At 38.1% G+C, this 25,782-nt stretch overlaps 2 protein-coding genes across 6 annotated transcripts in view; both read right to left on the minus strand.

Annotated features, from left to right (window-relative positions):
* The window catches only part of LOC309501372 (uncharacterized protein), a 137,629-nt gene extending 122,856 nt beyond the window's left edge, over positions 1–14,773 (minus strand). Inside the window, exons 1-3 of one of the 3 annotated variants that reach the window (XM_082173415.1) lie at positions 14,539–14,773; positions 12,837–13,926; positions 12,084–12,719 (exon numbers count right to left, since the gene is read on the minus strand). In XM_082173415.1, coding sequence (XP_082029541.1) covers positions 12,695–12,719; positions 12,837–13,926; positions 14,539–14,596 — 1,173 coding nt within the window. In that variant the 5' untranslated portion in view covers positions 14,597–14,773 and the 3' untranslated portion in view covers positions 12,084–12,694. Of the gene's footprint in view, positions 1–12,083; positions 12,720–12,827; positions 13,927–14,538 lie in introns of those variants that run through there. The other 2 variants (XM_082173416.1, XM_082173417.1) reach the window with 2 other exon arrangements.
* Positions 1–25,782, minus strand: part of LOC309498809 (uncharacterized protein) — a 266,922-nt gene that overhangs the window by 103,538 nt on the left and 137,602 nt on the right. For 2 of the 3 annotated variants that reach the window (XM_082169722.1, XM_082169725.1), the window contains exon 2: positions 14,807–14,856. The gene's annotated coding sequence lies outside the window, so the exon portion shown is untranslated. Of the gene's footprint in view, positions 1–14,806; positions 14,857–15,005; positions 15,093–25,782 lie in introns of all 3 variants that reach the window. The other variant, XM_082169720.1, reaches the window with a different exon arrangement.

Raw genomic sequence — 25,782 nt, forward strand, 5'->3', positions numbered from 1 at the left:
AACTAAAAATAACTAGTTTAGGCTACATAGCCTTAAAACACTACACATAGTCTATGATAGTATTAATAATAACATTAAATGCATAAATACAATGATAATTAACTGCATTAAAAATCTGATATTTTTTACTGTTAAAATTATTTTATTTTATTTTACTGTTATTATCAATTATTGTATGTAAATGGAATAATCTGTATTTTGCTGCAGCAGGTGCACAACATATTTTCATACGACATGCGGCTCATAGATGTGCATCAATGGTAGATGAAAAAATTGGCAAAATACTGTTCACAACAACAAAACATCTATAAACATCAACATAATCTCATAAAAAAATCTCTTTCTGCTGGTTGTGTAAAACTATGCTGAGATAGAGACAGAAACCATTTCAGTTTGTTTTGTAATCTCATTCAATATCAGTCATGTGTGCAGTGAACTATAATGTATTAGTGTAGTGGTATGGTCTTAAATATTAATATTGAGAGTTTTTGGTCACGTATCACCTAAGGCGAGTGTGAGAGTGTCAGATGATTCCTTCCTATATTACGGGGCACCAGCCAAGGAATTTCACCTTGACAATAAAACACAATCATGGAAGATTGTTGAAAGGAATAGAATTAGTGATGCACCGATGTGAAAATTGTGGCCGATACCGATAACCGATATTAATATTGCTGTTATGGCCGCTACCGATGTTTACCGATGTCGATATCTCTGTATAGAAAACAAATTTTAATGATTATCAAATAAAGAGCTATTTTCCAAAACACTTTTTTTTTTTACTTTAGAAATGACTGATATTGGGCACCTTTACCTGTGTGCAAAATATGTCACACGACACACATGCATTATATTGCATTGCATATAATGTGCGCTGGTCAACTTGTCTAAAATTAAGAAACCCTTAAAAAACAGTAAAAAAAAAAACAGGAACATTGTATACAATTAAGATAGGCTACTTAATTTATTATTCCAATATCCAAATATGATACTAAAAAATACCACAGGGAAAACGGCTTCTTGTGACGTGCTGTCTTTGCGTTTGAACATTGCACATTTTAAACAGGACACGCATTAGCTGAATAAATGTTAGCCAATACAAACATATTTATAGAAAACAATTGACAATGAATAGACAGGAGTCCAATAATAGCATAACGAATCACTTATTTTAAAAATAATAACAAGTAGGCTATAAGACAAATCCGACATATGGGCTGTGTTAACAGTAAAACGTCCGTCATTTAACGAATTTTAAAAACACGGAGTGATAATACAAAATTCTTTCTGACATTTTGACAGAAAAAAACAAGTAAGAACAAAATTTAAACTTAGCCCGCCAATTTTTCATTTTACAATTATCTTCTCTCTCTATGTGCGCGCGCGTCCGTGTTTGTGAGAGAGAGCGCTCGCGCAGCACTGATACAATGGTAGCCTACTTTTTAATCCATAAGTAACGAACTCGCTAGTTTTCATACAAAATAAATACGTAACATAATTAGGTAGGCTACTTTAGTTATTATTAACACAATAACGTAACACATGAAGGCTACGTTTTTCAACACTGAGAATCAAACAAATCACACGTGCTGTCAATTTTGAGAAAAAACTAATTTGAACGGGTATCAAATATCAAGCAATATATTCAAATATCTACGAGTCAAAAAACGATCAGTCAAAAATGTGTCATGAAGAGGAAAAAAACATAAGTCGCACTGGACTGCGTTAACAATGTTACGGACGGGACAGTTCTCCGTTACGCACGTCTGAAAGCCGCACTAAAAGACTGCTTTAAAACTTTCACAGAGACCTCAAACAGAGCACAAAGCCTGTCTTTAAATTTTATTTCGTTTTGTATTAATAATTGTATCTTAATTTTGATCAATGTTTCATTGCCTGGATTTAATAAATAAGAAGTAAATATAGTAGAAAATATTTAATCACAATGTGACGGATGTTTATATTCATAGTGTATATTAACAATGTAAATGAATGTTTCACTAATAATCCTTCCTGTCAATTTTTGTTTATTTACTTTATACTTATTTGTCTAAGAAAAGGCTATAATTTGTTTTTTAATATCATTAGTATTAATTTGGGAAAGAAGTTTTGCGTTGTATTTTTGCTTACGTCGTGACGTCATTACCGTTCGCCTCGCGCTGCGTCCTCAGTCTGCTTTGAGCGCGCTGAGGAGAGGTAAGCAGCTAGCGGTGCTCTTTCAATATAAAGTGTCAAAGTTTTCAGAAGTTGGATTGAGTACATAATGTTTAATTATATTCATGTTAAGAGTGTTAGAAATGTGTTACGAAGTGTTTTATGCATGGATGGATTGGATATAATAGTTTTATAGCTGAGTACAGCGGTTTGAGTGTGCGTCGACTGAATGTGGTGATTTTGGCCGATTAATTAATTGGTCTTTGATCTGTGCAGGAGATCAAATCACAGAAGCAAACGTTTCATGCTGTACTCTCTTTATTTCATCCAGGTATGGCTCACTTTTGTTCATTGTGACAATTTATTAATTATTGTGACAATTTATTTTCCTTAAATATTGTTTGTAATGTGTTTTCATCCATTTTATTGTTAATTCGATTATTTACTGTCATTGTGATGTGCTGAGTCTGCTTTGAGCGCGCTGAGGAGAGGAGATCAAATCACAGAAGCAAACGTTTCATGCTGTACTCTCTTTATTTCATCCAGCACTATCTGCTTCCAAATATCCACAAAAAATAAACACTCCAGATCAGCAGCAGATCCAGTTGTCCCGTATCTTCCTTCAGCTACACAACACAACGCAGATCTTGACCGGTTACAACAACACGGAGGCGACGGTGCATGAACCAGGAGCGTGTCTCATAAATGAACCGAAACCTACCTGCCTCACAGACCTGAGACATATATAGAAAGCTTGAAACGTCTATTTTTAAACAGAACAATTCAAAATGAAAGAAAACAGACTGTTCTCTGCTTATGCCATCTGTATGAAATGTGTATTTCTCTAAGGCGCATTCACTACTGCTTAGATTGCGAGTCAGCATCGTCAACTTCATCTTCAACTTCACACGTCAAATATCGGCCTGTTCACATCGGCCATATTTTGACATCGGAACGATACCGATGTGTAAAAAAATGACCATATCGGCCAATATTATATCGGCGGCCGATATATTGTGCATCACTAGATAGAATTATATAAATTATAGTAAGTTCATCATCTGATCAATCTAAAGGATTTAGTGAGATTCTGGTGAGCTTGTAGAGCCTCTGATTATCAACACAAGAATGACAGTTTGCAATAAAGATTAATTTATTGACAAAGAGACAAAGATAGGGAGTCTATCACAGGATGGATAACTAGGATGGGGACTCCAGGATGGTACCAGCCGGACAGAAGGTCATGGCGGATCAGGCAGCGCAGGCGGCCATACCAAAGGGTGATCCTTCGGGTGACCATGGTGGAGATGGTCCTTCGGGTGGCTGTGGCGGAGATGACCCTTTAGGTGGCGAAGATGATCCTTTGGGTGGCCGTGGCGGAGGTGACCCTTCTGGTGGCCGTGGCGGAGATGATCCTTCGGGTGACCGTGGCGAAGGTGACCCTTCGGGTGGCCGTGGCGGAGATGACCCTTCAGGTGGCCATGGCGGATACTTATTGGCGAAGGAACCTCTGGTCTGGACGGGACCAGCGGCGAAGGAAGCTCTGGGCTGGAAGGGACCAGCGGCGAAGGAAGCTCTGGGCTGGAAGGGACCAGCGGCGAAGGAAGCTCTGGGCTGGACGAGACCAGCGGCGAGGAAACCTCTGGTCTGGATGGGACCAGCGGCGAAGGAAGCTCTGGGCTGGATGGGACCAGTGGCGAAGGAAGCTCTGTGGGTATGCCGTTAACAGTCTCTGGCTCGGCAGGACTGACGTGAAGTGCAGGCTCGAAGGCGGCCATCTTGTTCGGAGACACTAGCTTGGGGGACAAGACGTGAGGCGAAGGCTCTGTGAAAAAGTCAATCAAGTCAACTTCTTCAGGACTTTGGATGGGGACAGAAACAGGAGATTCTGAACAGGTGGTCACGGCAAGACGAGGCTCTCGACAACTCCCACAGTGAGGGAGGATCCACATATCCACAAGGTGCGGTCGATGAACTCGACGAACAGCAGGTGAATGTCACCTAACAGCAGCATCTGGGCAAGTAGATCGTCCATCCCGCTCCAGAACTGCTGTTTCAGAGAATCCTCATCCCAGCTTGCGTCTTGATGAAGGTTGAGTTAGACCTCCACATACTCATCCAGTGAACGACCGTTCTGATATAAATCTTCCACGTTCATTTTAAATTGGTCTGTTCTTCTGTCATGGTGTGGTGTAGGTTGAAGAAGACAAAGAGGCCAATGGCTCCAATACATAAATTTTGAAAAGGGAAAAACATCCAGTATGCGGCAGTCCTGTGGGCGAAAATGCCTTGTTGATGCTAGAGGTCAGAGGAGAATGGGCTGACTGATTCAAGCTGATAGAAGAGCAACTTTGACTGAAATAACCACTCGTTACAACCGAGGTATGCAGCAAAGCATTTGTGAGGCAAAAAAATTCTTCACAATGGGCTACAACAGCAGAAGACCCCACCGGGTACCAATCATCTCCACTACAAATAGGAAAAAGAGGCTACAATTTGCACGAGCTCACCAAAATTGGACAGTTGAAGACTGGAAAAATGTTGCCTGGTCTGATGAGTCTCGATTTCTGTTGAGACATTCAGATGGTAGAGTCAGAATTTGACGTAAACAGAATGATAACATGGATCCATCATGCCTTGTTACCACTGTGCAGGCTGGTGGTGGTGGTGTAATGGTATGGGGGATGTTTTCTTGGCACACTTTAGGCCCCTTAGTGCCAAATGGGCATCGTTTAAATGCCACGGCCTACCTGAGCATTGTTTCTGACCATGTCCATCCCTTTATGACCACCATATACCCATCCTCTGAAGGCTACTTCCAGGCTCCAGCAGGATAATGCACCATTTCACAAAGCTCGAATGATTTCAAATTGGTTTCTTGAACATGACAATGAGTTCACTGTACTAAAATGGCCCCCACAGTCACCAGATCTCAACCCAATAGAGCATCTTTGGGATGTGGTGGAATGGGAGCTTCGTGCCCTGGATGTGCATCCCACATATCTCCATCAGATGCAAGATGCTATCCTATCAATATGGGCCAACATTTCTAAAGAATGCTTTCAGCACCTTGTTGAATCAATGCCACGTAGAATTAAGGCAGTTCTGAAGGCGAAAGGGGGTCAAACACAGTATTAGTATGGTGTTCCTAATAATCCTTTAGGTGAGTGTACAGGCAGAAGGGTTACACACACCTAACACAAAATTACACAGACGAGAACGGACTAAGACTGACTTAACAGAGGGAACTAAATACAAACACAGATGAACACAGGTGATGTAGATGATGATTGACTGGACACAGGTGATAAAACTGAACTAATGATGACAGTGAAGACACATGACATGACAGGAAGACAAGTCCAATACAAAAAACAAACGGAACACAACAGTGACAATAAGCTAACAGCCATGTCTTTTAACTATTACAATATTTTGAAGGGCAAAAAAAGGAACTTTTAATTGGCTTTACATCATCAACTGTCACTTTAGCGCGAGGCCCTGTGCAGTCGCAGACTTGGTACTGTCAGTAGCATATAGCATTACCTCCCCAGCCTGAGCTAACTCGATCACGTCGAGCTAGGTGGGCGTGATTTCAGATAGCCAGGCTCCTCAGCTCTACTCCGCCTCTTTGCCCATTTTCTGTTATCCAGGAGTGACGCAAGGCCAAGATGGCGGCGGCCGGCTCCGCCCACTTTAGGCTTCAAAAATGCTCTTCAGAAACCTACAGCTGACGTCACGGACAGTACGTCCATATTTTTTTACAGTCTATGGTCTGGACTCCTTTATTAAGGGATTATGGATGTATAAACAGACGTTTCAATATATTAGAATTAATCAATATATTAGATTATTGGGTCTGTCCTAAATTGACAGGGTCGGTTGGGTTACGGCAAACAAGAATATTTTTAAGGATGGCCTAATCTGACAATAAATGTGGCACACCCTGATTTTCAGATGCACACCCAGAGTCTCTTTTCTGGCTACGCTACTGAGTGCAGTAGATTGTATATTTTTGGAATGATAATTATTTGTTATATATGTTTGTAATAAAAGACACCGCACGTCATTTCACGACCGTTGCAGTGTGTGTAGAAATCTCACCTGCTCAAAGTGTTGACTGACTGCGGCTTTAACTGGTTTTAAATGAACAATTTGTAATGGCATTATCTGTGTCCTACATATTTCACTCAACCCTGTTAACTTCTGATGATAATTTTTTAAAGATTTTCCTCAATATAATTTGATTTTCCTCAATACAATTTCTTAATCCTCGACACCCAGGAAGTGACATCATCTGGGCCAGTGTTGCCAGATTAGGCGATTTTGAATTTGATTGTGCAGGTAAAAATGGGTTTGGGGTCAGTTCGGCGGTTTTTAAACATCTACATTTTGTAGTCTAATTGTTAAATAAACAAAACATCAAGTGTGCATGTATTCCATAAAATCAGTCGTCATGACACAGAGTCAGCAGGCTTTGGTGTTGACGTCGCTGACGAGCACAGCCAATCAGCAATCAGCAGGCAGACGAGAAGGGGTTTTTAGTGCAATACCAGTTTAAGTGGTTTCCGCTGAAAATGAAGTTAAAGCGGGACATATTGAATGGCTTGAGCAACCGAACACACATTTCCAACCAGTGGCGTAATTTTGTTTTATAAAGTGGGTGGGACAGGTGTGTGTGTGTGTGTGTGGGTGTGGGTGTGTGTGTGGGGGGGGGGGGGGGGGGGGTTGCTATACAATGCTAAGATATACTGTATGTGTACAATAACAATTCTCAGAAAAAGTAACATTGCAATGTCCAGAAATCAATTTCAATAGTACATTGGGTCTTATTTGCCATTTAATGAGATCTACTAATATTGTTAGTGCCGAGAATTTTTTGAGAAGTAAATCAATTTCAGAAATCAATTTCAATAGTACATTGGGTCTTATTTGCCATTTAATGAGATCTACTAATATTGTTAGTGCCGAGAATTTTTTGAGAAGTAAATGAATGCGCTGATAGTTAAGTTATAGATATAGTTTTATTTATTTGCATTAGGTACATCCGTGCCGCAAGGACAATATCGACTCTGGCAAAAACCCATATTGCTCTGCGACGTGTCAACGATGGCCGCTTTGGTCAGGTGGTGTTTATAGCAGAGGGGGGCGGAGCTTTAGATTCTAGAGAGCATTTGATTGGACAGAAGATGTGACGAGAAGTTGAAGTCAGCGGTGATGTCATAAAATTCCCTGATCCATTTTAGCGGAAGTGAGAGAGTTTTGAATTCATGACCTTAAGCCTAACATATTCATACTAAAAACGGACCTTTAACTTAATCATTCAAGTTTGAAGGGAGTAAAGCCTGTGTTTATAGGCTAAGGAAATGTAATTTTGCTTTTATTTTCAATATTAATTTAAAAGCAGCCTACTTCAGTGCGATATGTTACCATATCATCATGCTTAACACTGAGAATTGTATTAATTGTAATATGATCAGATATCTAAATCAGAGAATATCATAGGTTAGAGCGCTTGGCGTGTGGATGGTTTATTTTTAACAGCAGATTCCGGTGAAGTTAGAGCTGATCTGCACATCTAGCGCATGAGCTTTAGAGCCCCGTTAAAGTTCAGGTACAAGTCAATATACAGACTTTTGCACACTGAACATGGGTTGGAGCTCTTCATTTTGAACTCTCAAAAAACACCAGGGCCCGTATTCATAAAGAATCTTAATGCAAAAAGTAGCTCCTAGTGACACAATTCTAAGAAAATTCTTAGAAATGTGGGCGTTTACTCTTAAAATTAAAGAAAAAATCCTAGTAAAGAAAAAAGTAATTCAGAAAGCATCTTAACCCTTAAAAGAGGTCTTAAGGTCAAAATTGTTAGGAGCACGGACGATGACTTTTAAGAGGCTTAAGAGTTTCTTTAGCAGAGGAGAAAATGGCAGAAAGACGAAGAGGGAGAAGAAATGTGTTGCAGACAATGGATGACAGTGAGTTAATAAGACGCTATATATTAGATTGTGCAGGGATCATGTTTGTGACAGATCTTATTAGAGACGCGTTAACATCTCCGGACACAGCACAGAAATGCCATAGCGCCAGAAATGAAAGTAATCACTACATTACGATATTTGGCAACTGGGAAAATTCCATGTTTGATACATTAAAACCAACATTCAAACCACCACTTAAATAGACATGCCAGCAATCAGTGGAAAATAATTGGAAAGAGTGGAACAATTTTTATCATTCTAAGCCAAGCAAATACCTTATAGGCAATTAACAGCATGCATGATACATTATTACCATACCATGGTAAATAAAAATAAAAAGGATTTATATACACATATATAATGTGTGTGTGTGTGTGTGTGAGGACGGTCAAATAGAAAAAATTACGCATGTAATTTCAAAGTGAAGGCTTAGAATAGACCCTATACTTAAAATCACTTTTTTTTCCCTTCTTGGACAACCAACCAATCACAGTCTTCAAAAGATTGTGTCATACATAGCAACGGGGTCAACCCCGCCTCCTCACTAAGATGAAAGTTTTTGTCTTTTCCTCGCTCAGAGTTGCTCTCAGATCGGTCCCGAATTGCTCTTAAGCTAAGACTCTTACGTAAAAGTTTTTAAGCTAAATTAAGAGTTTTCTGAGAGGATTCTTAGAATCTTTATGAATACGGGCCCAGATTAATAAAATGTACAAAATGGTCTTAGAGGAACCAATGTCCACCCACCAAAGTCTCACAAAATCCTGTGGGAAACACTGTATACCGCAGAAAAATTAGTCTATAATAGTAATCTGCAGCATGCATTTGTGTGAAGCTTTTACACTTTTAATGAGAGCGAAATGAAACGGTCTGAACCGTGTGGGATCTCACTCACAGAATGTACAAATAGTGTCAGCCATCTTTTTTTTGGAAGCTAAGCTAACAGGCTTTTGTTCTGTGGACAAAGATAAGTAGTAGGAGAAAGCTATGGAAGCTTGTTTCCACCACAAAATAAAACATTTTAAAAGATAATTGCGACTTTTTATCTCACAATTGCGAGTTTACATCTCGCAATTCTGACTTTATTTCTCAGAAATGCGAGATATAAAGTAAGAATTGCGTGAAATAAAGTCGCAATTCTGTCTTATAAAGTCAGAATTCGGACCTTTTTTCTCACAATTGCGAGTTTACATCTTGCAATTCTGACTTTATTTCTCCGAATTGTTAGCCTGGGTGCCAGCCCCAACCCCGCCCACAACATTTTTTTGGTCGGGAAGTTCGGTCTGGACTCAATCCGTTGAGGAGTAATTATGCTCGGCTCCCAGAAGGCCGAGCCAATCAAATTGCCAGGGCGGGCTTTAATCGATGATGGACAGATGATCTGCGGTTACGTAATCACCCACGTCATCAAAGAGCGGTTGGGTTGAATTAGTTTACAACAAAGACGACTGCAGCTGGAGATTGTTGACTGGTATGGTTGTAGGTCTATCCAATTGAGTGCAGAAGTTGTTTTTTTTTCCTGGTTCGGTTGAGACACGCCCCATAATCAAATCTCTATGGAGCAGTATCAGACTCACATTATGACTAGAATATGAGTATGACGAAGTCAGGCTTCCGAATTGTGAGATATGAAGTCCAATTCTACTTTATATCTCGCAATTGTGACTTTATTTCTCCGAATTGCGACTATATCTCGCTATTGCGACTATTTCTCCGAATTGCGACTTTATTTCTCAGAATTGTGACTATTTCTCGCAATTCTGAGAAAAAAAGTCACAATTCTGACTTGATATATCACAATTCTGAGAAAAAAAGTCAGTATTGTGAGATAAAAAGTCCCAATTATTATTATTTATTTATTATTCAGTGGCGGAAACAAGCTTCCATAGAAAGCTGAGATTATGGATTATCACGATTAATACTGTTCCAAATTATCCTACATCCTATCCAGGAAAGATAGATAATCCTGCGGTAACTAAAGAGCCTATCCTTTAGTCGTGTCCTCAAGAGTTAGGCGATCAGTCTAGGGCTGCACGATATTGGGAAAAAATTACATTGCAATATTTTATTTTTCTGCGATATATATTGCGATATGAAATGAAATCTAATCTAATTTTTTCTTACAAACAAATATGGGGTAAGCACACTTACATTCTCATTTTAAATGATTTAAACATCAGAGTATTATTTAAATTAAATTAGAGTAAATTATTTGTTTGTAACTTTAGGATATGGTTTGAATTGTTAACATTAGTTACTGTATCTAACAACTAACATGAACTTACCATGAGCAATACTTTTGTTACTGTATTTATTCATCTTTATTTATCTTAGTTTATAAAAATACAGCTGTTATTGTTTGGTAATGTTACTTCACAGTGCATTAACTATGTTAACACATACTGTACAACTTTTGATTTCAATAATGTAGGCTATAGCCTAAATGTTGAAATTAACAATGTTGTAGAAGTGCAGTTTACTAATAGTAAATGTTAACTAATGTAGTTAAATAGTTTAATAAATAGAACATTATTGTAAAGTGTAACAGATTTTTTAAACACCAATTCAGACATCTCGTGAGTTCAGTGTTGGACAGATCAGTTGTTTAAACCATTCATTAAATTGAATCGGTTCAAAGGAATCATTAGTTCGCGAATCGGACGTGTAGTACGGCACGCGTTGTGTAATTATCTCGGCAGTTTAGGATATCGCACAAGATTTGTCAACACAGAAAACATTTCATCACTGAACACAAAACACATGCAAATGATAAACTTTCACTCTATGATGGTTAAGCTGTGCAATTAATAATAAACTATGACAGCCTACATCGCACATCCTGCTATGTGACTATCGTGGATTCGCACATTGCGATATCGATGCTTAAACGACACATTGTGCAGCCCTACTTAAAACTACATTTCATGATACAGAAACAGTAGCAGGCATGAAAACAGGTCAGGGGTAAAAAAAGGTGAGAAGGGTGCGGTTTGTTCGGCAGTGTGTGTCCAGTTGTCAGACTCGTGGTGTAAAAGACTTTGAAAACATTTCTGGCCTAACGTTACTCTGACTCGTATTGGCTGTCATGTTTCGGCATTAGGAATGATGATTGTTTTTTAAAGCTGCAAAGTTTATGGTAACTTTATAGGGGATAAATGCTGGCCTCGGCCTCGACCACGACAGACCTCGTCTATGATTGTAGGTCAGAAACTTAGGTCAGGTGCGAAACAGTAACACTGTTCGAAATTGTAAACCATATATAAAATAAATGTAAAATAAAACTGTTAAAATATTTAAATTTAGTTTGACCTGATGTTTGACAATCAAAATGAAACCTCCTTTTACTGACCATTTGTAAAAAAATAAATAAAAAATAAACTTTTGCAGCTATTTCACAGTTGAACTGTTTATCTAAATGTGATGAAGAGCTTGAATGTTTATAACATGAATGTTCTTCAGCATCATGAATGAATGAAGAATAAACACCAACCTCTTTGTTCTTCAGGATCTTCAGTGTGTTTCATTCTGCAGGGTTCTGGATCACTCATGTTCTCACTGTCCTCTTTAATAAACTCAGTCTTTGCAGATTTCAGCTCTTCCTGATGCTCGTCTTCACTTGTAGCTTCTTATTTTTATTTTTATTGTTTAATGGCGATTAACTTCAGCTGTAGCTGTATTTTAAACATTTTGTATGTTTATATCTGGTCAGCACGTGTCTTTAAAGGGCAAAGCAAATAGTAGAAATATTATCTGAACAAAAAAAAAAACATTGCTTTATTCAAAATCAGCTTGAACAAAACATTTGTGTTTAGTGTAAAAAGGCTTTCAGACTTTTTAGGCTTTTCCTGGGTCAAATTAATATAAAAGGACAAAATCAGGAAAGTTAAAAGTTAAATGTTAAAATAATTAATTGGATGTCTTTTATATTCTTGACCTGAAACGATGTAAATCTTAGTTCTTCAGTGTCATATTTACATTTACATTTATTCATTTAGCTGACGCTTTTTATCCAAAGCGACTTACAATTGCTATATATGTCAGAGGTCGCACGCCTCTGGAGCAACTAGGGGTTAAGTGTCTTGCTCAGGGACACATTGGTGTCTCACAGTGGATTCGAACCCGGGTCTCTCACACCAAAGGCATGTGTCTTATCCATTGCGGCGCCACCACCACCCCTATATGGGCCACCCCTCATATGATGTTTGATTTTCTTAAATTGTGTTTGATGATCAAAACAATCTTTAACTAGGGCTGCAAGAACTTCTTGATGAAATCTATCATGAAAATAATCAACAACCAAGCTAATTATAGATTAATCGTGTATGCTCAATCATGTCAATTTACAGCAATGAAAAACATTTCTATGGACAAAACGCATCTGAAAAATAACATGGTTGGTGAGCACAGAAACCATGTCAATTTTATTTTAAGTTTGTTTACGTCGCTCAAATTGCTTTTACATCGCTTAGCCAGCTACAGAGACACTGGTAACCAGGCAACAGACAAGTGACCAATCCTGAGTGGCGATGTCACTACACACATTCAACCATCACGGTTCGGCACGGTCAGCCAAGTGTGCGTGATTCTCCACTGCAAATAAAAAAATAAAGTTCAAAAGGTGAGCTACAGCAGGAAAAGCACACAAGCCAAACTAACTTAAAGATTTCAAATTTTGTATCTCAGCACATAAAGATGAACTACTCTCACCATGATCTCAGACTGTGTTGATGTGGTTTCTCCACTGCATGGACCTTCATGTGTCGATTCAGGTGAGTTTTGATAGAGAAACTCTTTCCACACTGATCACACGTGTGTGGCTTCTCTCCAGTGTGGATCCTCTCATGTTTTTTCAGATTTGATGACTGACTGGATCTCTTGTCACAGTGTGAACACTTGTAAGGTTTTTCTCCAGTGTGAATTCTCTGGTGAATCTTTAAGCAGTACGCTGTAGTAAAAGTCTTCTCACACTCAAAGCACATGTACTCTCTCACACCAGAATGAGTTTTCTGATGTATTTGTAAATATTGCAGCAGTGAAAAACTCTTTCCACACACAGAACATGAATGTGGCTTCTCCTTCGTATGAACTGTCAGGTGTGTCTTCAGGTTTGATGCCTTAAGAAATGTTTTTCCACATTGATCACATGAGAACGGCTTCTCTCCGGTGTGGATCCTCATGTGAACTTTAAGGTGTGATGATTGACCGAAACTCTTCCCACATTGATGGCATACATGTGGCTTCTCTCCTGTATGAATTCTCATGTGAATCTTAAGAGATTGTTTGGTTGTAAAACTCTTTCCACACTGAGTGCAGGTGAAGGATTTCTTGGCTCTTCTTTTCTTTAAAAATGTCTTTTTAGTCTTTGAGCGACTCAAGGGTTTTCCTCCAGGTTTGACATGAGGTTCCTCCTTCACTTCACTCAGTTCTTCTCTCTCCTCCTTCACTTCACTCAGTTCTTCACTCTCCTCCTCCACTTCACTCAGTTCTTCACTCTCCTCCTTCACTTCACTCAGTTCTTCACTCTCCTCCTCCACTTCACTCAGTTCTTCACTCTCCTCCTCCACTTCACTCAGTTCTTCACTCTCCTCCTCCACTTCACTCAGTTCTTCACTCTCCTCCTCCACTTCACTCAGTTCTTCACTCTCCTCCTCCACTTCACTCAGTTCTTCACTCTCCTCCTCCACTTCACTCAGTTCTTCACTCTCCTCCTTCACTTCACTCAGTTCTTCACTCTCCTCCTCACTCTCCTCCTTCACTTCACTCTGTTCTTCACTCTCCTCGCTCTCTTCCATCAGGTCTGAAATCAAAGAAAACTCTCATTTTCAAATTTTCTAAAGTTTACTGGTGGGATTCTCTCTGAAATTTGTCTGAGATCCTCCGGCCGTGATTAAAGCTTCTTCTTGGGGGAGATTCTCTGAGAACTGATCGAGTACTCTCCCGGCCGAGATTAAAGCATTTAAAAGACATTGTCTGAAGTGTGTCGGTTATTATTGCTGCGCAGAAAGTTAGTTAGGGGAACAAGTTAGAGATAGGGGACGTCGACTGTAGTCGAGACCCATAGAAACTAACGTCGACTGAAGACAAGTCCCAGGTAGACTTAGGTCAGGTGGGAAATAGGGAATAAATCTACCACAGTATACAAGTTTTGTAAAAATACGCTCAAAATTCTAGTAACATTGTTACAAATTGTAAACCATATATAAAATAAAACTGTTAAAATATTTAAATTTAGTTTGACCTGATGTTGACAATCAATATGAAACATCCTTTTAATGACCATTTGTTAAAAAACAGAAACTTTTGCAGCTATTTCACAGTTTAACTGTTTATCTAAATGTGATGAAGTGCTTGAATGTTTCTAACATGAATGTTCTTCAGCATCATGAATGAATGAAGGATAAACACCAACCTCTTTGTTCTTCAGGATCTTCAGTGTGTTTCATTCTGCAGGGTTCTGGATCACTCATGTTCTCACTGTCCTCTTTAATAAACTCAGTCTTTGCAGATTTCAGCTCTTCCTGATGCTCTGACGCTCGTCTTCACTTGTAGCTGATGGGAATTTACAGCATTTATTGGAGAATTACAGTGGGAGGAGCTTCACTGATGATGTGACTGCTGTGGGAGGAGCTTCACTGAAGATGTGACTGCTGTGGGAGGAGCATCACTGATGATGTGACCGCTGTGGGAGGAGCTTCACTGATGATGAATTGTAGTGTGAGGAGTTGATCTGCCAAAATCAAAAATCTATAAGTTACCGAGTTTGTTTTATGCTTATGGACTACAGAATATAATAATGTCAATTTTCCCAAATGTAAATAATGGTAAGAAAAACAGTTGAAAGCATAAACAGTGTGATGGCAAACAATTTTATATTACTGAATAAGAGACAATCATGTATCAAATGACCACGAGAGGATGGCATCCTTGCTTCATTATTGTCCTGATTCACCCAAGGTTATTTCTCTAGGATAAATGAAGATATGTCTCAGTTATAACTAACACATTGTTACATAATTTATCATACATGCATAAGGGTTAATAACAGTTCACTGTTATATTCATGTAGCAGAGAATCATGGGACTTCACATGCAATCCCTGTGCATTTTATTACCTTCATGTTTTCTAAGTTTAAGAAAATGCAAACACATAGAACATCAGTCTGTTGACACCAATGAAATGAGCTTTAAGTGTCAATTTACAGGAGATCTGAAGACATCCGCATAATAAATGAGGTGAAAACGGGAACTATTGTCATGAAATAAAGAGTGTTTTCAGCAGATCTGTTAATTGATGAGCCTCAGACTATCAACACTCATTCAACAAGCCATTCAGGATCATCAGCAGATCATCTCACTTTATTCTGAGTGTTTGCTGTTAGAAACACATTATTTGAGTCAGAATATTAATAATGTAACAGATTTGTGTACAGAAACTGACAATGATCAATACTCTTAAAAATAAAATAAAATGTAACGTTTCCGGTCAAAATTTATTAATAATTATCTATATTCCCATGGATGTATAGATTTGAGATTTCCCTCGTTCGTTACTCATACAGTAATCTGCCAAAGATAAATGTCGACAAAGAAATAAAGGTAAACATGAAAATGGCAACAGCAACACTTGGGATCGATTCCTATCAATTCCCCTCACAGATCTCAAACTTGAACTCTTGACTTGACACTCAGTAACAGTTCTCACACAAACATCGAGACAATCACACAAACGAACACAAAATCGCTCAGGTCTGAATGAACTCAACATATTCTCCTCATGCTCGCTGCTGCTGCACTAAATGTTTATTTCAGAAGGAAGACGCCAGAAAAGACGCACAAGTATCGCTGTGATCGATGAAAACAATACAGAAATGAGCCTGTCGCTTAATCAAACTGTATAAAGTGTGTGTGATGGTTGTGTAAATGTGAGAAATACCGTGAACTGCTCTCCTCACCTCAGAAGACTCGACGCCGAAACTGACGGAAGAGACGGCGCGAGCGAGCGGTGACGTCATCGGCCGCCAACGCACGCGCGTACGGTGGTTTAATTATTTTCAGGGAATGACTTCGGAGATCTTTGATACCAGAAATATTAGACTTTATTAACAAAACAAAGCCGAGTGCCCCTCTGCAGAAAGACCCCCCGCAGAAAAGACCCTCTAGAAAGATTGTCCAGCAAACGCATACCTACATCCTTCTCCCAAATATGGTAATACATTCTATAGGTATTTTGAGAAATAGTTTTGTACCATGTGACATTACTGAAATAGAATTCTCTGCTGTAACCACACAGCTCTCAGGTTCCAAAGTCACCCAAAGACATACACAGACAGAAAGGAAATAATAGTGTACAACGTGTAGTTAAATTACTTATTTTCTAAATAATAAAATCTTCAACAAGATTCAGCTTTACTAGTAGCCTTCCATTATTATTATTTTAGAATTGAAGTGACTCCAGTTACTAAAGGTGAAAGGAACTTTTTCAAGTGAAGCACAAAATAGTCAGAATAAGCAGAGGAGGATCACCTCCATCCAGTCTGAAAAGTGTTTTGGCCTGTAAAGTCCGGCTCAGTATATTCTGTAGCGTCCTAAGACAAATAGTAAAGGCATGTTGGTAGATTAGCACCTGTAGAATTTCCTTTTGTTGAAACCCCAGATAAAAGTAGAAAACTACTATTATGTTTAGATCCATGAGGCAGTTCGACATTTCCTTACTACAGAAGACTAGGTATTCTCGTAACTTTTACAAGCTACTAATTACATCTTCAACAGTGTAATAAGATTACTGTACTATTTTTAAAGAGTAATTCCTTATTTTACTTTTAGAATAAAAAGTAATTAAATTACAGTAATTAATTAATTAGTTAGTACTGCATTACACCCAACACTGATTACGCAATTGACCACTGCAGTTAGTCCGTTTTCATTCATTTTTATATGTTTTTTTTTTCTTGTAATTTTAAGTTTAAAATGGTCAAACGGTGTGCATGGGGTACATGCAACTCCGACACTAGGTATTCTGAGAGGCTGGCCGACGGTGTGTATTTTTTACCCTTTCCCAAGCCACATCTCAACCGAGATAAGTGTCTGCTCTGGATTAAGTTATGTACATCGCAGCCTGTTCATTATGCTGCGTTCACTCCAAACGCGAATAGAGCGTCAAATTCGCGTGTATACCGTCTAGTTGACGCCTGAACATTTTGAATCCATTCGCGCGTCCAAAGCGAATATGACGCGCATATAAAGCGATCGTTTGAAGCGTTTTACACATTTTACACGTGACCTGTAAATCTTTGTCTAGAGCTAAAGCTTTTCATCGACCTTCTCAAAAAAAAAATGTATTAATATAACCCTTCAATGCATACACTGCAAAAACTCAAAATCTTGCCAAGTATATTTTTCTAATTACTAGTCAAAATATCTCATCACACTTAATATAAGACAAAATCACCTAAAGACCAAGATTTAAGTGAGATAAAGGAGCTTGTTTTTAGACAGTGCATCTTGAATATATTGTTAAGTGAATCTGTCTTGAAAATATCTTGTTTTGAGTCATATCTCAGATGAAACAAGCTTTTTTGACATGTCATAAGGTTTTTAAGCTGCTGTGTTATTTGTAAAAGATGAATCGTCTTATTTCAAGAAATAGACTTGACTTGAATTGAGACAACAAATCTGCTTTATTGAAAACTGTAGGTCAACATGCCAAACTCACAATGCAGAGTACTGTAATATATGGCCATATATGTACTTATATTTTAAATAGCATATCTAGGGGTGTAACGATTCGTTTTTACAACGATTCGATTCGTATCGCGATTCATGGTTGTCGATACGATTCAAGGACGATATTGGTTCATTTAGAACTATCTGATCCGAAACGATTCAGTGACTTGAAATCGATTCAGTGACATTTTAGCCAAAAATTCTTGTAAGGGAATCAGGTATCAATTAATTATGGATATAAACAAACAAGTAAACAACAATTAATGTCAAATGCGTTCACATTTTATTTGAATAAAGTAGGACTGAACAATTATGACAAAAATCATAATTGTCGATTATTCCCTTGATATTGTAGGCCTAATTGTGATTATTAATTACGATTATCACAACATTGAATGATGTTTTGAATAGTTTGGCCATGGGACCCACATTTCCCCATGGTCATCAAGGGGAAACCTTTTTAGGAATTATATAGGCCTATAACACATTTGTTTACACAAAAATTGTTGACACACAAGTTCTGTCCCCCTTTACTTAACATACAAAAAAAAAAAGTAAGAATATGACAAATACTGATAGACAGTAGGCACTGCGAGGTTAAGCTATATAGCAGTCCCAAACTAGTTTTTGTTACAGTCTTGGTATGAGCCACCACAGTCATATAAAAATATACAAAATAACCACCAAGTGGCATTTTGTTATGGAAACAACAACAATTAGGCTACCATGGTGATACACAATACTTAGAAGAACTTAACTTACTAATTTACGACGTTGCATTCTCGTATGTCTTTTGCACTTTAGTGAACTGATACAGCGCGCTCCGCCGCATTTGCGCGTGCAGTTGAAGAGTGTGCGCTACTGCAGTATAGCGGCTGAGAGGACAGGGAAGGCCGTTTTTCTGAGGTGAGAGACTTTGCGCTGCATGTTGTCGCGCTGCTGCTGGCGCGTCACGCATGGCGATCACGTCACAGATAGGCAGACTGAATCGAGTAACGTTTAACGCCTTTATCATTAAAAGTGCAAAGAAAAAACATCCGTATAAAGTCTGACGTGCTTAAATCCAATGCGTTATTTCCTAGTATCGATATAATCGATTCATTGCCTTTTAAAACGATGTTAGATCGATATATGTCGTCCGGAAGGCCAACTTGCCGAGCACAGATCGATGCAGTAGGATTGTAGGAATATAAATCGATACATCGATGTAGTTGATGAATCGTTACACCCCTATATCTATACATATATTTGACTTATCTGAGAACACAATATATGCCTGCAACATATATCTATACATATATTTGACTTATCTGAGAACACAATATATGACTGCAACATATATCTATACACAGGGTTGGGGAGTAACGGAATACATGTAACGGCGTTATGTAATCAGGATACAAAAATCCAGTAACTGTAATCCGTTACAGTTACGTCAAAAAACGTAGTAATCAGATTATAGTTACATTTTGAAAAAAGAGGGAATACTTTCAGGATTACAATGGTTTCATTTAAAACTAAATAAATAAGTATTTTGGCATAATAACACTATATGAAGCGCTGCTTGATTATACAGTAGTTCCTGATTCTGTTGACAGTAATGACTCACGTGTGCGACCCGGTCGCTGGTGCATGTGCAAATAACAGCTTTCTACAATCTCCTCAGATGCAGATTGAATCATTGCTGCTAGTAGAAACGATGCTGCCAGCGGGTAAAATTGCTTTTAATTCATGGAAATTCCGCTGCTATTTTGGAGAGTAGCTTTTTTAGTACCCAAAATGTCCTTTCTTATCTTTTCTCACGTAACGGGAAGTTCGCTGTCTAGGTAACGTAGGGGAACTCCCACTGCCGACGCCCCAAGTTCAGTCAGGCAAATTAAGAAAGATCACGGCTTTAGGCAACATGTAGGCCTATTTTAAAATAAACTAATATGTAGATCGTGTAAAATTTTTAAATGTTGTGTTTTTATTTTTTAGTTAAAAAAGTAAAAAAATAAAACAAAATAATCTGTAATACCATACATTAGCCACTAGATGTCTGTATAGCCCGTTACATAAATTTGTCTGTGTGTGTATTTTGAAAATATTGTACACTGGACCAAATTCTTAATAAATAAAAGGTTTTTTAATATTTTTTTTATAATATTTCTTCTTGCTTGACTTTATTTATATACGTGACCTTGAAGTAATCCAAAAGTAATCAGTTACATTACTTTCATACTATAGTACTTGGATTACGTTACTGAATACTTTTTTTATGAAGTAATTTGTAACTGTAACGGAATAAATTTTTAAAGTAACCCTCCCAAGCCTGTCTATACATATATTTGACTTATCTGAGAGCACAATATATGCCTGCAACATATCTATACATATATTTGACTTATCTGAGAACACAATATATGACTGCAACATATATCTATACATATATTTGACTTATCTGAGAACACAATATATGCCTGCAACATATATGAACATTTATGTGTCCAAACATGTGAAGAAAATATTTGAGTTCATCCATATACAGTATGATACCATATATCTGCATATATTACAGTATAGTATTGGTTTCTCGCATAATTGGACAACATTAATTATAAATATGTGACATACATATTTGTTTTCCACATATTTAATAAATGTATGTAAACATACACTGTAACCCTTTACTGTAAATTTACAACGAATTTCTTACAGAATTGTACTGTATTTTCATAATACAGTATTAAGCTGTATCTTTTACAGAACAGCTGTAAATATACAGCACATTTCTGTTTTCGTCCTGATAAATTCGTTATATAGGATCATACCATCATACTGACTGAAAAGGCATTGCATTGTGGGATTGATTTCTTTCCGCTCAATTCAGTTCAAATGTGACGCGTCATGCGAGCAGACAGTAACCGTAAGGCCCGTACACACCGGGACGAATTTCGCGCGCGATATTCGCCGACGTTTAACGCCTCGTGACTAAACAAAGGGCGCCAATGTGAGTGTGCACACCGACGCGAAAAACGCCACGCGTAAAAGCGTAATTTTTTTTTAAACGCCTCGGGTTCGTTTTTTTGGTTTGACGCGCCGCGTCAAAAACTATCCGACCAATGAGATTGGCGCTTTTGCTCACGTGTCAGGAGCTTCTGAAGTTACAGTAAAACACAACTTGGGGGCGCTCAAACACAAAACGGTCTTGCCGAGCACACATATGTAACAGCAAAGAAGATATACGCCAAAGCGTCTATACTGCCCATAGACAGACACTGCCGGGAAGAAATGACGAGGAAGATGCAAGGCAAGATGAATGTAGAGCTGCTGGTCTCGTTGGTGTCGGAATAAAGAACTATATGACAAACGCGACAGCGACTACAAAAATCTTGTTCAAAGAGAACTGTTATGGAGTGGTATTGCAAAGTATAGACTGTTATGGAGTGGTATTGCAGAGTATAGACTGTTATGGAGTGGTATTGTATTTCTGTTTTACATTAAGCGCCATCTAATGTCAGGGAATGAATTTGCATGTTCACTCGGCTCATCGTCAGCGAAAAACGCTTGGGTGTGAACACAAAAAACGCGTTGAAAAACGCTGGCGAATAACGCGCGCCGATATTCGTCCCGGTGTGTACGGGCCTTTAGGCAGCTACAACAGGCAAAATTGTTTTGTCAGCGGGATTCAACTGAACAAATAATCATTCCTGATAAACAATGTCTGCGAATCTGTGAGCAATTTTAAAGCTTTTTTGAGGTTTGGTTCGTGTTTCAAACATTATTTGCCTGTGACGCAGCAGAAAATGGACGATGTTAAAGGTAGCAGCTACCTGAGGACGGATGGAAGAATTTGTCATTGAATAATCTGCGCGTGACGATAAGTGGGATTTAGAGTTTGAGAAGATGGAGAATTGTTCAACTGAGTGATACGGTAAGCCAATATATAAGTTATTATTATTTATTTTTTTTGCGTTCGCATTTCTACATTGTTTTCACGTAACGTTATTTGGTTTGATTTTGCGAACGCGGTTTACTACCGTGGCCGCGCAAGCAATTCACTGACTCTGTTCCACCTGTTTACCAAGTAACGTTAACTTCGACATTTCATATAATAGGCAACCTTTACCATGCTATTTGCATGACGTGCATTTGATTTTTTTTTTTTTCGTTTTAGGCTTTGTAATCTGATGGCCATTGTTAAAGGACAAATCCAGTGAAAAATTAACCTAGGGGTAATTAACACATGGTTACCGAGTCGATCGTTCCCTGGGGTGCGTTTTCATGATAATCGAATGTAAAGAGTTTTATTTATAAAAACAGATTAGCTCATAACACTAGTATATTGGGCACAGAGTAAGTAAAAACAAATCGCAAGTTAATACCACTAACAAGGCTCAAAATAGCCTCACACTAACACGGTAGCATAATGAGGGTCCATACATGCAAACCGAAGCATTGAGAACTTTGTAAGTGTACAGACAGTTTAATAAGAAGATACTTTATAAAGACAGTACATTACGCGTTTACATGCAGGAGCCATTTTGGAAAACAGTCTCGACTAGTCGAGCAACGAACGCCGCGCTAAGTGAGCTGGTCGATAGGAATTACGCATAGTGAAATCTAACGTAGCGCGGCGTTCGTGACTCGATTAGTCGAGACTGTTTTCCAAAATGGCTCCTGCATGTAAACGCGTAATGTACTGTCTTTATAAAGTATCTTCTTAGGTACACTTACAAAGTTCTCAATGCTTCGGTTTGCATGTATGGACCCTCATTAGGGGTGTAACGATTCATCAACTACATCGATGTATCGATTTATATTCCTACAATCCTACTGCATCGATCTGTGCTCGGCAAGTTGGCCTTCCGGACGACATATATCGATCTAACATCGTTTTAACCCTCTGATGGTCCTCGGTCATTTCTGACCGAATAATTTTCTGTTTTGAATTTCTAAAAATCACAGCTTCATCGGAAGGTTATGATACTTGGTGACTTTTCTGGGATTAGGTGTGTGAATACAAAAAAAAATTGAGGTCATGATCCGAGCATGCTAAGTGGTCGTAAAAAAAATAGTCACACTCGTGGTCTTCGGTCAAAAATGACCGACCCATAGGAAATGAATGGGAAATTTACAAAAACACAAAAATTCTCTGAATTTTTGTCTGTACAATCTACAAATCGGACACGATTCTAAAAAAAAGTACACCGTAGTAAAGGGGTGACACTCTACAACATCAAGAGTGCAAAAAATTCACACCCACCCACACACACACACATACAAACACACGTTTATACACATACACACCAATAAATTCAGATTACAAAAATCTGTTTTGAATTTTTAAAAATCACAGCTTCATCAGAATGTTACGAAACTTGGTGACTTTTCTGGCATTAGGTATGTGAACACACAAAAAAATTGAGTTCATGATCCGAGCATGCTAAGTGGTCGTAAAAAAATGAGTCATGATTTTGGTCTTCGGTCAAAATTACCCCCATAGGAAATGAATGGGAAATTGACAAAAACACAAAAATTCTCTACAAATCAGCCACGATGCAGAAAAAAAGTGCTCAGCTATGAAGGGGTGAAGCTCTAAAACATCAAGAGTGAAAAACATAACATAATTAATAATTATAATTAATATATGTATATATAATTAATATAATAATTATTAAAATTATTAAAATAATAATTAATAAAATGTTATAAACCTTGGCAAAAAGTATTATTTGAGAATTTCTAAAAAAATACATTCAATCCATATCTTAAAAGTAAGTAATTTGGTCCAAAAACAACTAGAATTCACAAACATCTCCATTTAGAGCTATACAGGCATCTAGTGGTAAACCCATGCAATAACATGTTTTATTTAATTTTATGTTTAATAAATTGATAAATTTTATTTAATTTTATTTTTTTTCTGAAAGCCTAGTCTCTATTTTACCCGAAAATACTGCATAGAATTTTTTTTTTTTAAATAAAAAAAAAAAAAAAAAACAACATTATTTCCAATGGCAAAAAATGGACTATAAATGTTGCATAAATATTAATAAGTTCAATCAAATTGTCTCAAAATTCTAAATTAAAAAGAATAAATATTATAGAACAAAAATAAATTGCATTGGTTTTTACTGGGATGGAGGAAGTTTCATTTTTAGGTGTCCGGTCATTTATGACCGGGAAGGCCCCCACTGTGACTGCTAAAGGAAGACCATCAGAGAAGGCAATGAATCGATTATATCGATACTAGGAAATAACGCATTGGATTTAAGCACGTCAGACTTTATATGGATGTTTTTTCTTTGCACTTTTAATGATAAAGGCGTTAAACGTTACTCGATTCAGTCTGCCTATCTGTGACGTGATCGCCATGCGTGACGCGCCAGCAGCAGCGCGACAACATGCAGCGCAAAGTCTCTCACCTCAGAGTACGTATATTTATATATAGACAGCAAAAAAAATTAAAATTATTTACGTAGCCTATAAACTTTACCGACGTACAAATTTGTACATATTCCTATTTAACTTAAAATTGTGGCATTAATGTTTTTACTCTATTGCATTCAATTGTCTTATTAATTACATTTTCAGTCACATTTATTAATACAGTTTAACGTTACTCATAAATAATAACATTTCGCTCTGTTCGTGCTTCTGCTGCAAACTCGTTTTGGAGGATTAGCCTACGTTGTAAACAAGAAAACACTCTAAAACCTTAAAAATACCTTCTTTAATCGTTTAACCATTTTGTAATATTTGGTTTATTTACCGTGAGACACAAAAAAACACAACATAAATTCACAAAAGACATCAATTTTATTTGATTGGTGTAATCCAAATCTTTAGAATCCATGCGTTGTTTGCAATAAACAGATCCAAATGCAGCCCTTTATCCAGCGATCTTCATAATTTCTCTCAGCAGAGAGAGACCGTAAACGTCAAATCCCGGCATCCCGCGCTCGATTGAATTCAAATTCAAAAATTGCGCCCGAAGCGTTACGACATGTTTTACGGCAGCGATATCAAACGCTCATTGGCTCTCGCATGCTTCGTCACAGATTGCGACATGCCGTGTTTAAGTTTGTGTACATTTGAAACGGAGAAGCGCCATAGACAGTATATAAACTGGACACAGCGACCCCATAGGTTTCAACGGAGAAAAGTGAAGCAAATTAGAAGCACTCATTTCCTGATTGCCGAGCGAACTGCGCAGACTCAAACTGAGCTTGACGACGTGAATGTGACGTGAGCAGCCTGTCTGACAGTTGTAAGTCTTCTAGGAGCTGTGCCAAGAGAAATCTGAATCATTCCCTTCCGAAACTTGCAGAGACGGAGAGTGTGAGTAGGAGCTGTCCATGAGCTAGGAGCAGGAGAAACATTACGATTCTCTATGGGCTTCTCCCTTGACTTTATGCCTCCACGTCCCCCCGATTGACTGCGAGCTTCTCCTCCTGTCTCTACGGTAATTTCCAGAGAGTCGCGTGGTTATGACGCAATCGTTAGCCTGTTTTTACAAAAACTGCTTCTACGGGGCCATAACGTAAGATACAAGGTAATGGAGCCTTTTATACATTGTCGTGTTTCTTTAGAAATAAATAATGGACAAATGGAGTCTTTAAACGCCTCAGATGTAAAGTTATTCGCTGTCAAAGTGACGCCAAAATGAATGGGAGTCAATGGGATGCTAACAGCAGGTGAAGGCTTGTTAGCCAATGGCGGCCGCCGGGGGTGGTACGGAAATCGAGAGCTCGATTACCCCCCTGAGAAGCGCGCGCGCCTTCACAGAGCGAACAGCGAACCGAAACCGGATTAACATTTTCATGGATTAATAACTTAAATTCTGCTCTGTAACGTTACCTCTAGTGATGGCCAAATGAAGCGTTTCGAAGCATTATTGCTTTCTGATACAATTGTGTCGAAAATGGTTCATTACTCGAAGCTTCAT

Source organism: Leuciscus leuciscus, assembly GCF_965113295.1.
Source record: "Leuciscus leuciscus genome assembly, chromosome: 1".
NCBI lineage: Eukaryota > Metazoa > Chordata > Actinopteri > Cypriniformes > Leuciscidae > Leuciscus > Leuciscus leuciscus.